Source organism: Triticum dicoccoides, chromosome 4A (genome assembly GCF_002162155.2).
Source record: "Triticum dicoccoides isolate Atlit2015 ecotype Zavitan chromosome 4A, WEW_v2.0, whole genome shotgun sequence".
In the NCBI taxonomy this organism is placed as follows: domain Eukaryota; kingdom Viridiplantae; phylum Streptophyta; class Magnoliopsida; order Poales; family Poaceae; genus Triticum; species Triticum dicoccoides.
The window spans coordinates 588785065-588797415 of NC_041386.1; the positions used below are offsets into that span (position 1 = coordinate 588785065).

A 12351-nucleotide genomic window follows, 5' to 3' on the forward strand; every position below is an offset into this window, starting at 1 on the left:
CGGCCCGTAGGCGGCGGCGGCGGCGAAGACGCGGTGGCGGCGAGGGGCGGGGGCGGGGGGCAGGGGTAGGGATAGGGTTAGGGCTGGGAGGGGCAGCGAGGGGAGGAAGGGGGGCATCGCCGTCGCATTTCTCTGCCGCTCCCCGAGCGGCGAGGGCGGGAGCTTTCCCTGGACTGGAGAGCGGAGGAGGGAGGGGGGGAAACGGGGAAAAAAAACTGAGCCACGCGAGCGCCGTCCACCACCACACACGTCACGTCCCTGCCGCGGCGAGCTCTCCGTGACCCGTTGCCGTGCCTGAGTCTGGCCTCGGGTGTGCGTGCGTGTGGTATGTCGGCCTGGTCGACTGCTACGCTACCCTGCGCCGCCGTCGCCACCGGTCGCCGTCGCCGCGCTCCGCTGGCCACAGATCATCGACGTCCGGGCCACGGAAGGGCGGACTTTAATACGCTTTGCTTTTTGATTGATCGGTCGGTCGATGGAGGCACGGCGTGACGAACGATGGAAACGTCGAGGCGTGTCGTGTGAGAACCCTGGTGCGTGCGTTCTGCGCTTTTCTGGCCGACGGCTCTACTCGTGGTGCATCCCCCTCTTGGATAAGTTTTCTTCTCTTTCTTTTCTGAACTCCCCTCTTGGACACGTTGATGTGTGTGACTTTTTGTCAATTCGCTGGACGCAAAGTTAAAAGAAGGGACATATGGCCCTGTTTGGTTCAGCTTTTATCGACGGATTACGCTGCCGCGCAGCAGAATCTAAATCAAAGGGCGAACCTAGCAGAATCCGATTTCAGAAATCCGCCATCAAAATTTGAACCAAAAGCGGAAGCAGCCCAGGACGTGCTTTCCAAAATCTGATTCCGCTGCGGGCCAAAATCTGAAAAGACTGTATCAGCTGGTTTGACAAATGACCTACATCTTTTTCACATCAGATTTTCTACAGCTGTTTTTCTACAACAGATTTTTCACAGCTGCTTTTAGAAATCCACAGCCGAACCAAACAGGGCCATTAGGGCGTGTCCAACGCCGACCCGCGACAGGACACGGTATTTGTCCGAAAATGTTGGCCTTAAAAAAGTAGCGGCCGTGATTTGTAATTTGTCTAAGAGCTATAAGCTACTAATTTCCGTCAATGCTACTCATAAGCATTTGGCGGAAAGCTAGCTTTCGCCAAATGAAGTTACTAAGAGCATTTCCAGCCGCGTCCCCAACAGGCCCCCAGGTCATTTTTTGGGCGTCGACGTAAAAAAAAGCCCTAGTCGTGCCCCCTAGGACGTCGAAAAGCGCCGGTTCGGCCTGTTTTTGGGCCTGGCGCTCGCAGGCCGAACTCGGCACACTGGGGGGTGATCGGGGGCTCCGGCGCAAGGGAAAAGCGCGGCTGGCCCACCCCGTCAGGTGAAAAGTCAAGTTTTTTCCCCGTCTCGCCTCTCACACCCCGCGCCCTCGGCCGCCACTAGCTGTATCCCGGTGCCGATCGCTGCCCTTCACTGCTAGATAGCCAATCCCCGCCGGAAAAATAGCAGAGTTCGCCGAGGCAGCCCCTCCACCAGCAGCTGGGCGTTTCCGGCCGCTGAGGGGCAGTTTAGCGGCGGGTACACGCCCACCGGCGCGCAAGGTGTTCGGCGATTTGCCTCCCTCGGCGAGATGGCACTACTAGGAAAAAGCCTAGTAGTAGCGCGGGTTAAAAGCTAGTAGTAGCGCGGGTGCCTGCGCTACTACTACGGCGCTACAGCTAACTAGTAGTAGTAGCGCGGTGCATCCCGCGCTACTAGTACGTGTGTTAGTAGCGCTGGTAACTAGCGCTGGGAGCTAGAGGACCTGCATCTTGCCATCGTGCGTGGGGAGCAGCACCTCACGGTGGTCGTCGCCGTTGAGGTCGGCGACGAGCGGCGGCGGGAGGCGGTCCACGTCATGCTTGATCGGGAACCCGTCGTCCGACAGCTGGTACCACGCCTCCTGGAATGAGAAGTCGCCCTCATGCTGCCGGAGGAGGAGGGGGATGGGTCAGCTAGCGTTTTGGATCGAATCGAAGAGGGGGGAGGAGGAGGGCTGACCTGGAGCAAGAAGAAGACGGTGAAGGCGATGAGGAGGAGGATGCCGAGGTCGCGCTTCCGCATCTTGGCGGCAGCGAGGAGCTCCGGCGACCGCCCACCGGAGGGATCTCAGAGAGGAGGGGGGAAGAAAGCAGAGTGTACCAGCGGCGGCCACCGCTGGAGTATGAGGGAGAGACGAGGAAAGTGAGAGAGGGGGAAAGTGAGGGAGAGAGGAGGGATTCGGCTGAGGATACGTGGATTTCACCTACCTCGTACTTAGTAGTAGCGAGGGGTATAAAACCGCGCTACTACTATCAACTTAGTAGTATAGCAGGTTTGTACCCCTCGCTACTACTATGGAATGTCCCGGGAAGGCACGGTAGAGACCGCTTAGTAGTAGCGAGGGTTAAAACCCCGCGCTACTAGTATCAACTTAGTAGTAGCGAGGGGTAAAAATCTGCGCCACTAGTAAGTAGCAGTAGCTAGGGTTATAAACCCTCGCTACTAGTAAGCGTTTGCCTATAAGCTTTTCCCTAGTAGTGTGGACTCGGATGACGAGGAAGTGCTCGCCGTACTGCTGGAGGAGGAAGCCGAGGCCGACGTCCAGGAGGAAGAGCATCTCATGGTGCTCGCCGCCCTCGCCCAGCTGCTGGCGAGCAATGAAAAGCCGCGGCGAGGTGGCTCGGTGCCGGGGCGGGTGAAAGCAAAGAACCGGCATCGTCTCGAAGGCTACTGCATGCTCTACTCCGACTACTTCGCCGACGCTCCACTGCACGGCGACAAAACATTTCGGTGTCATTATCGGATGAGTCGAAAGCTTTTCCTCGGGATTGTGAATTCCATCCGGGAGTTCGACAGCTACTTCAAGTGCAAGAAAGATTGCACCGACAAACTTGGATTCACCTCGATCCAAAAGTGCACGACAGCGATGAGGATGCTTGCATACGAAGCTCCCGGTGATTCACTCGATGACTATGGGCGCATGGTCGAGTCCACCAGCATTGAGTGTTTCTACCAGTTCTGTCGGGTAGTGGTGACAGTGTTTGGACCGCAATACTTGCGAACCCCCAATGCGGAAGACACTGCTCGGATCCTAGCACAGAATGTAGCAAGAGGATTTCTTGGGATGCTTGTAAGCATCGACCGCATGCATTGGAAATGGAAGAATTACCCATTTGCTTGGAAGGGGATGTACAAAGGCGCCAAAGGCGGTTGTAGTGTGGTAATTGAGGCGGTGGCCACACAGGACCTCTAGATTTGGCACTCCTTCTTTGGTATGCCAGGAACTCACAATGACATCAACGTGCTGCAGTGCTCCCCTGTCTTTGCCAAGCTTGTTGAAGGTCATTCTCCTCCGGTGAACTTTGAGGTCAATGGGCGGCACTATAACAAGGGGTACTACCTAGCTGATGGCATCTTCCGTGATGGTCTACATTTGTGAAGACTATCTCAAACACTGTGCCAGAAGGCAAGAAGTCCCACTTTGCCAAGGTGCAGGAGGCTTGCAGGAAGGATGTCGAGCGGGCTTTTGGTGTGCTCCAATCTCGATTTGCTGTTGTCCGCTATCCTGCTCAGACCTGGTCGAAAGATCAAATGTGGGAGATCATGACTTGCTGTGTCATCTTGCACAACATGATCATCGAGAGCGAGCAGGAAGAGCCAATGTTTGACATTGAACCATACTACAGGCAGGGTCCTCTAGCCAAAGTTGATCACCAGCTACCGGCAACCTGGGCTGCCTACCTCAGTATGCGTCAGGAGATCCGAGACCCACAGGTGCATCATCAACTACAGCAGGATCTGGTGGAGCACCTTTTGAGGCTCAAGGACGACGACGGGCTCAACGTGTGATGAAATATGAGTTTTTATTTGTTGAATAATATAATTTGTATTGAACTATTTGTCGTTGCACTATTTTGTTGAACTATTTGATTTTCTGTGATGAACTATGTAATAAAAAATATATTTATGTTCATAATTGAACGCCAAGCCACGGCGAACCACGCCGAATATGGGCCGATTGTCGCCCATATGGGGCCTTTTATTCGCCAACAGTGGGCCGAAAACTGGGCCAATCTCGGCGCCTGGGGGCAACGACTGGACGCCCAATCGCCCCCAGCGCCGATTCTATCACCGGCTCGCCCCCAGGGGGCGATTTTTATGCCTCCTGGGGGGCCAACGGCTGGAGATGCTCTAAGCCCCGCCTAATCTAGCAATGACCATCTAATCAAGCATAATTAACACCTTTCGCCAAATGCACAAACATCTTCCACACTACCTTCCGCCAAATGTAATGCAATTAGCATAAAGTCTTCCGCCAAATGTAATGCAATTAGCACAGAGTCTTCCGCCAAATGCTAGCCATTCTGAGCGGACGCAGAGTAGACACGGTACGTGGTGCCTTTTGATTGGCCAGATGGATGTCCGGACTCCCGCAACCCTCCCTCCCTCATGTTTAATCCCAGTTTGCCAAAAAACATGGCATAGACCGCTCGGCGGATCGATATAGGACCGTATTGGATGGCAAACTGCGCTCGGACAACATGGTCCAGATGCTTGGGGGAGGTTTAAGAGTCTGCCTTGGAGATGCCCTTACCTGTCTGACGACGGCGAGAGACGTTTTCCAGCAAACTCTGCTAGCTACAAGATTAAAGGCAACTATTGATAGGGAAAAGCGACAGAAAGTAAAAGAGCAATGGTAGGATTTTTTGTATTAATGGAAAGTAGACCCAGGACCATAGATTCACTAGTGGCATCTCTCTCGAAAGCATGTAGTGGCATGGTAGACAAATTATTGTTGGGCAATTGACAGAATAAGGCAAATCATAACTATGATCATTCATGGCTGTGGGGACCCCGACTTACATATTCGAAGCCACCGGTTACATGCGCACAGTGATCCCAAGGATCAATGCTCACCGTACACCATACACTGAATATCAAGAGTTTACATCCATTACATAGTGTCTTACATAAATAGGTCCATTATGGTCAAGTCTTACATAGATAAAGCCTCAAGGGTTGAACATCAAATAAAACACAAGCAGCGGAAAATCTTCGTCGATAAGTAGGACCCATGCCATCTGCCTTAACCCTACAAGCATTCTGACTGGGAAAGTGTCCTAGTTCGCATTTTCGTCACCAAAGAACTCTTCTTCGTATTCCTGCTCTTCCAGGCCTGGCCAAGTAAATAGCTAGGGACAAGCCAATGAGTACGTTTGAATGTACTCGCAAGCAACCCATGAATGGAAACAGAGTAAAGTATGCATGGTAATATCACTATGTTGGCATATCACTGGTATGATAGTTTTCCCTGTGCAAGTATGATCAACTCTTAATGGTGTCATGAATATGTCTGCAACGTGTATCAAGAGGTTATAGACATCAACATCAAGAAAGAGTCATACACAACTCAGTTTCAAGATTTTCGTGTCTTTTCACGAATTTCATCAACAATGCACTTAACTGAGTGAGTAAAGGATTCCAGACATAGTTTAAGTAGCACTGATATGTCTCCAATGTACTATAAATTTTTATTGTCCCATGCTATTATATTATCTGTTTTGGATGTTTTATATGCATTAATATGCCATTTTATATGATTTTTTGGACTAACCTATTAACCTAGAGCCTAATGCCAGTTTTTGTTTTTTCCTTGTTTTAGAGTTTCACAGAAAAGGAATACTAAACGGAGTCCAAACGGAATAAAACTTTCGCGATGATTTTTTTGGGACCAGAAGACACCCAGGAGACTTGGAGTGCAAATCGGAAGAGCCACGAGGCATCCACAAGGGGGGAGGGCGCGCCTGAGGGAGTCCTGGATTAGGGGGTCCTCGGACAGCCGGACTATATACTTTGGCCGGACTGTTGGACTATGAAGATACAAGATTGAAGACTTCGTCCCGTGTCCGGGTGGGACTCTCCTTTGCGTGGAAGGCAAGCTTGGCAATTCGGATATGTAGATCTCCTCCCTTATAGCCGACTCTGTATAACCCTAGCCCCCTCCGGTGTCTATATAAACTGGAGGTTTAGTCCGTAGGACAACAACTATCATAATCATAGGCTAGCTTCTAGGGTTTAGCCTCTACGATCTCGTGGTAGATCAACTCTTGTAATACTCATATCATAAAGATCAATCAAGCAGGAAGTAGGGTATTACCTCCACCAAGAGGGCCCGAACCTGGGTAAACATTGTGTCCCCTGCCTCCTGTTACCATCCGCCTTAGACGCATAGTTCGGGACCCCCTACCCGAGATCCGTCGGTTTTGACATCGACATTGATGCTTTCATTGAGAGTCCACGGTGTCGTCACCATAAGGCTTGATGGCTCCTTCGATCATCGGCAATGATGCGATCCAGGGTGAGGTTTTTCTCCCCGGACAGATCTTTGCATTCGGCGGCTTCGCACTATGGGCCAACTCGCTTGGCCATCTGGAGCAGATCGAGAGCTACGCCCCTGGCCATCAGGTCAGGTTTGGAAACTTAAACTATACTGCAGACATCTACGGAGACTTGATCTTCGATGGATTCGAGCCCGTGTCAGGTGTGCCGCACAGTCACGACGAGTATGACTTAGCTCTGCCGCCAAACAGTGTTTGGGAGATCGCACCTGTGGCAACTCCGGCCCTCGATCCGGAGCAGATCGCGCCATCTGAGGATGGGTGGATGGACCCCGCCAAGGAGGCCGCACACTCAGCGGCTATAGAGCCGAATACTGACCTCACCTCCTACGAGACTTGTGTTGCTGGATCCTTGGATTCGTCCCCGGCCACGGGCTCCGAACCGCCTGCGTCCGTGCATATCGAATCTGATTGGGCGCCGATCATGGAGTTTTCCTACGCAGATATCTTTCAGCACTCGCCCTTGGGTGATGTGCTAAATTCATTAAGGTATCTCTCCTTGTCAGGAGGCCCTTGGCCGAACTATGACCGGCTGGAGTGGGAAGCGGACGACGAAGAAATTCGTTCCCCACCCACCACCCACTTAATAGCCACTGTCGACGATTCAACCGACATGCTTGATTTCGACTCCGAAAACATCGACGGTATAGACGACGATGCATGAGAGGAACAGGAACCACCGCCCACAGGGCGTTGGACAGCCACTTCATCAAACGATATATACATGGTGGATACACCCAAATAAAACAATGACGAGGAATGGAAGGATGCAGCGAAGGATAATCCCCTCGAGGAGCAACCAAAGCGACGATGTAGGCGCCGCTTCAAATCCCGCCTCGACAAAAACAGCGATAACAGCGCAAGAAAGAATAATACCCCGGTCGACTCCAAAGCAAACGACGACCACATGGACCCAGCGATAGAGCAGGATGAACCAGCGGACGACGAACATAGTACCGAGCCACTGTCCCATCATGGCAACGCCGAGGGTAAAGCTCATCAACCTATCTCCGGAGAGGAGAACAGTCCGAACGACGATGCACACATCATCCCAGAAAGGCACTTGGAGCAAGAGGACATCCACAGAAGGCTTTATTGCCACCGTGAGGAGTCTGAAGAAGCAGAAGCAAAGACTTAAGGCCGCGCAAAATACACTCAATAGTAGATGGAACAAAGTGCTCGACACTGAAGAAAAGTATGGTGGCAGCCGCCACACAAAGAGCTATCCAAAGCGCAAGCTGCTGCCCGAATTCGATGACGAGGCTTTAGAGACTATACAACCGAAAAATAAAACAACCGATCAGCCGGATCGACCACCCCGTGGCCACGATAGGGCGGCTAACAATGTCGCACATAAGTCAGCACACGATTTACGTGAGGACTTGCACCAAAAAGCCGGTATGACCAGGTCCATCTACGGATCTAGGAAGCGTGCTTCGACACAGAATCAAACCGGACACTCCAACCGTCAGAATGCCATGACACATCCAAATACAGAGGTGCTGCGCACCACCTATGCTTCACCGATGAGGTTCTGGATCACGAATTTCCAGAAGGATTCAAACCCGTGAACATAGAGGCATACGACGGAACGACAGACCCTGGGGTCTGGATTGAGGACTTTATCCTTCATATCCACATGGCTCGCGGAGATGATCTCCACGCCATCAAATACTTGCCCCTCAAGTTTAAAGGACCAGCTCGGCACTGGCTGAAGAGCCTCCCCGAAAACTCAATTGGAAGTTGGGAAGAGCTAGAAGATGCTTTTAGGGCTAATTTTCAAGGGACCTATGTCCGACCTCCGGATGCAGACGATTTAAGTCATATAATTCAACAGCCCGGAGAGTCAGCCCGAAAGCTTTGGAATAGATTCCTCACTAAGAAGAATCAAATTGTCGACTGCCCGGACGCCGAAGCCTTAGCGGCTTTCAAACATAGTGTCTGGGACGAATGGCTCGCCAGACACCTCGGCCAGGAAAAACCGAGGACAATGGCAGCCCTAACAAGCCTTATGACCCTCTTTTGTGCGGGCGAAGATAGTTGGCTGGCCCGTAGCGGCACCAGCGACCCAGGCACATCTGAAGTCAAGGATGGCAATGGAAAACCATGACGCAATAAAAGCAAGCGTCGAAACAATGAAGACAACCCAGACAACACATCGGTAAACACCGGATTTAGGAGCTCTCGACCTGGTCAACGGAAAAAGCCATTTAAAGGCAGCAGAGATGGACCGTCGTGTTTGTCGAAGGTTAACTTTTCACTTCGGAAGTTGTCGGATTCATGGCACCTCCGACAAACCTGCAAATCACACCAACAGAGAATGCTGGGTCTTCAAGCAGGCCAGCAAGCTAAATGCCGAACACAAGGGGAGGGAGACACCAAGCGAAGACGAGGATGAGCCTCGCCAGCCGAACACTGGGGGATAGAAAAAATTCCCACCAGAGGTCAAAACAGTGAACATGATTCATGTAACGAAGAAGAGGAGCAAATGCGCACTCCGAGACGTATGCGCCATGGAGCCCTCTACCCCCAAGTTCAACCCTTGGTCGGCCTGCCCGATCACTTTTGATGGCGGGGATTACCCGACTAGTATCCGACACGAAGGATCGGCTGCCTTGGTACTAGACCCAATAATTGACGGATACCATCTCACCCGAGTCCTTATGGACGGCGGCAGTAGTCTTAATGTGATATATCAGGACACAGTCTGCAAAATGGGGATAAACCCGACAAGAATCAGCCAAAGCAATACTACCTTTAAAGGAGTAATACCAGGCTGAGAGGCCCGCTGCACGGGCTCTCTAGTACTAGAGGTTGTACGGTTCTCCCGACAACTTCTGAAGTGAAAAGTTAACCTTCGACATCGCTCCATTCCGAAGCGGCTATGAAGCACTACTCGAAAGAACGGCCTTCACTCGTTTTAGTGCAATACCGCATTACGCTTATCTTAAGCTTAAGATGCCCGGTCCACGTGGCATCATTATAGTTAACGAAAACACAAAGCATTCCTTACTTGCAAAAGAATGTGTGGCAGCTTTAGCCAGAATAAGTGAGCAGCATAATCCTCTTCTTTCCTTGGGGAGAGGGAATTTTAGATTCTTCTCCCCGGTTATCCTCCTTCACAGAGACACTAATCCCCTCGGTTTGGATGAGTAATGCGTGAGGCCCGCTTTCAGCTTCTTTATTCCTCCCTTTATCTTCCCCTGATGGCACTTGATAAGGTGCGTGCTCAAGCATCCTGGCTAGTATAGGATCCGGTGAGCCTTCGGGAAGGGGGGCCGAACACCTGATCATCTTCGCCTTTATTATCCAGTCCTGGCCAAGAGTGATTTTTTCACAATGATGTTGTGACAAATAAAAAGACAGCATGTTCGGCCGCAAAATTACTTACCTGGGTATCTGGACGGTTGCAGTTGAGACCCGCATCCTCGGTGGTGAACGGACACTTTATTGATGATCCGAAGAACAATCCATATATCTCTTCGAGCGTCACGCCGAAGAACTACTGAATAGTTTGCGGTCCTTCCGGGTTGAACTCCCACATACCGAGAGATCGACGTTGGCATGGCAGGACCCGACGAACTAGCATGACTTGCATTACCTTGACAAGGCTGACATCTCTCTTGAGGAGATCTTGGATGCGACTCTGCAATGTCGGCACGTCATTAACTGGCCCCCAGTCCAGCCCCTTGTTCACCCATGACGCCGGTTGTGGCGAGGGGCCCGGGTGAAAGGCGGGGGCAGCTTCCCACTTCGTACTTCGGGGAGCTGTGATGTAAAAGCACTCCCGCTGCCATACGTTGGACACCTCCGGGAAGGAACCCTTTGGCCATGGAGCATCGGCGCCTTTGCTTATTATGGCACCTCCGCATTCTGCGTGTCTCCCATCGATCATCTTCGGATTCACATTGAAGGTCTTGAGCCATAATCTGAAGTGTGGGGTGATGCGGAGGAAGGCCTCACACACGACGATAAACGACGAGATGTGAAGGATGGAATCTGGAGCTAGATCGTGGAAGTCGAGCCTGTAATAGAACATGAGCCCTCTAACAAAGGGATCAAGACTAAAGCCTAGCCCTCAGAGGAAGTGGGAAACAACTACGAAACTCTCGTTGGGTTCGGGAGTGGGGATAACCTGCCCTTGAGCAGGCAGCCTGTGTGAGATTTCGGTGGTCAGATACCTGGCTTCCCTTAGCTTCTTGATGTCCTCCTCTATGACAGAGGAAGCCATCCACCGGCCTTGAAGGTTGGATCCAGACATGGTTGAAGGTCCGAAGCGCTTAGCCTGAGCCTTGGGTGTTGGAACTCGGGGTGGGGGAAGGGAAGTATTGAGCGCGAGAAGAAAAGGACAGGCCTTGGCCCCTTTATAAAAAGGGCAAATATCAAACGTCCTCCGTGTGCCCGTTTGGAACTTGCCTAAAATCAAGGAGTCATATTAACAAGCATGATTGGGTTACCCACGCCCGTATTGATGAGACTCCCGTGATAAGGGGAACACGATCTCTGCTTTGACAAGACGTGCCAATAAAACCGCCTCGCAACACGTGCAATGGCAGGCAGGGAAAACAGTTCATAATGACCGAGCCACGGCAGGACGTCATGTTATGAAAAGTTGTTAGCAGATTGGATTTGTGGAATAATATACTCTCTACGGCGGTATGTGGAATTTGTTTTGTAGAGCTGGACACGATCTTTGTATTCAAAATCTTCTATGGAGTATTCGGAGAAGGAACCCGCCTTGCAATGGCGAAGACAATCTGTGCGCTGGACTCATCATCATTGAAGCTTGGTTCAGGGGTTACTGAGGGAGTCCTGGATTAGGGGGTCCTCGGACAGCCGAACTATATACTTTGGCCGGACTGTTGGACTATGAAGATACAAGATTGAAGACTTCGTCCCGTGTCCGGGTGGGACTCTCCTTTGCGTGGAAGGCAAGCTTGGCAATTCGGATATGTAGATCTCCTCCCTTATAACCGACTCTGTGTAACCCTAGCCCCCTCCGGTGTCTATATAAACCGGAGGGTTTAGTCTGTAGGACAACAACAATCATGATCATAGGCTAGCTTCTAGGGTTTAACCTCTACGATCTCGTGGTAGATCAACTCTTGTAATACTCATATCATGAAGATCAATCAAGCATGAAGTAGGGTATTACCTCCATTGAGAGGGCCCGAACCTGGGTAAACATTGTAATTTACCTTATCTGTACTCCAACTCTTGCCGTTTCCGGCACTAAGTTATTTTATTTCATTGTTGTCAGGTTTTTGTCTCCGTGTGTTGTTGTCTTTGTCATGCATCTCATATCATGTCATCATGTGCATTGCATTTGCATACGTGTTCGTCTCATGCATCCGAGCTTTTTCCCCATTGTCCGTTTTGCATTCCGGCGCTCCTATGCCACCCGGTGTCCCTTTCTACCTTTTTTCATGTGCGGGTGTTAAGCATTTTCGGATTGGACCGAGACTTGCCATGCGTCCTTGGTTTACTACCGGTAGACCGCCTGTCAAGTTTCGTGCCATTTGGACTTCGTTTGATACTCCAACAGTTAACCGAGGGACTAAAAAGGCCTCGTGTGTGTTGCAGCCCAACACCCTTCCAATTTGGCCCAAAACCGACCAAAACCCCCTCCATCGTCTAGAGCGTTCGATCATGATCGCGTGGCCGCAAACCGCACTCCATTTGGAGCTTCCTAGCTCCCTCTACCCCTATTTAAAGAACCTCCCCGAAATTTTCGGGTCATTCTACCCTAACCCTAGCTAAAATCCCCTCTCCGTCGCCGGACAACGTCCGCCCTAATCGGACGCACCGCCGCCGCCAACGCCGTTCCGCCACATGGCACCTGCGCCTCCTCCCAGCGCTCCGGCCCGGGGAGCCCGCGCGGGGCCCTCCCGGGCCGAAGCTCCGCCGCCCGCGCCTAGGAGCAGA

At 51.6% G+C, this 12351-nt stretch overlaps 1 protein-coding gene across 1 annotated transcript in view; it reads right to left on the reverse strand.

Annotated features, from left to right (window-relative positions):
• Nucleotides 1–399, reverse strand: part of LOC119287041 (protein FLOURY ENDOSPERM 6, chloroplastic-like) — a 7632-nt gene extending 7233 nt beyond the window's left edge. Inside the window, exon 1 of the mRNA XM_037566532.1 lies at nucleotides 11–399. Within this exon, the coding sequence (XP_037422429.1) occupies nucleotides 11–117 (107 nt within the window). The 5' untranslated portion in view covers nucleotides 118–399. The remainder of the gene's footprint in view (nucleotides 1–10) is intronic.
• Nucleotides 400–12351: the final 11952 nt, after the last annotated feature.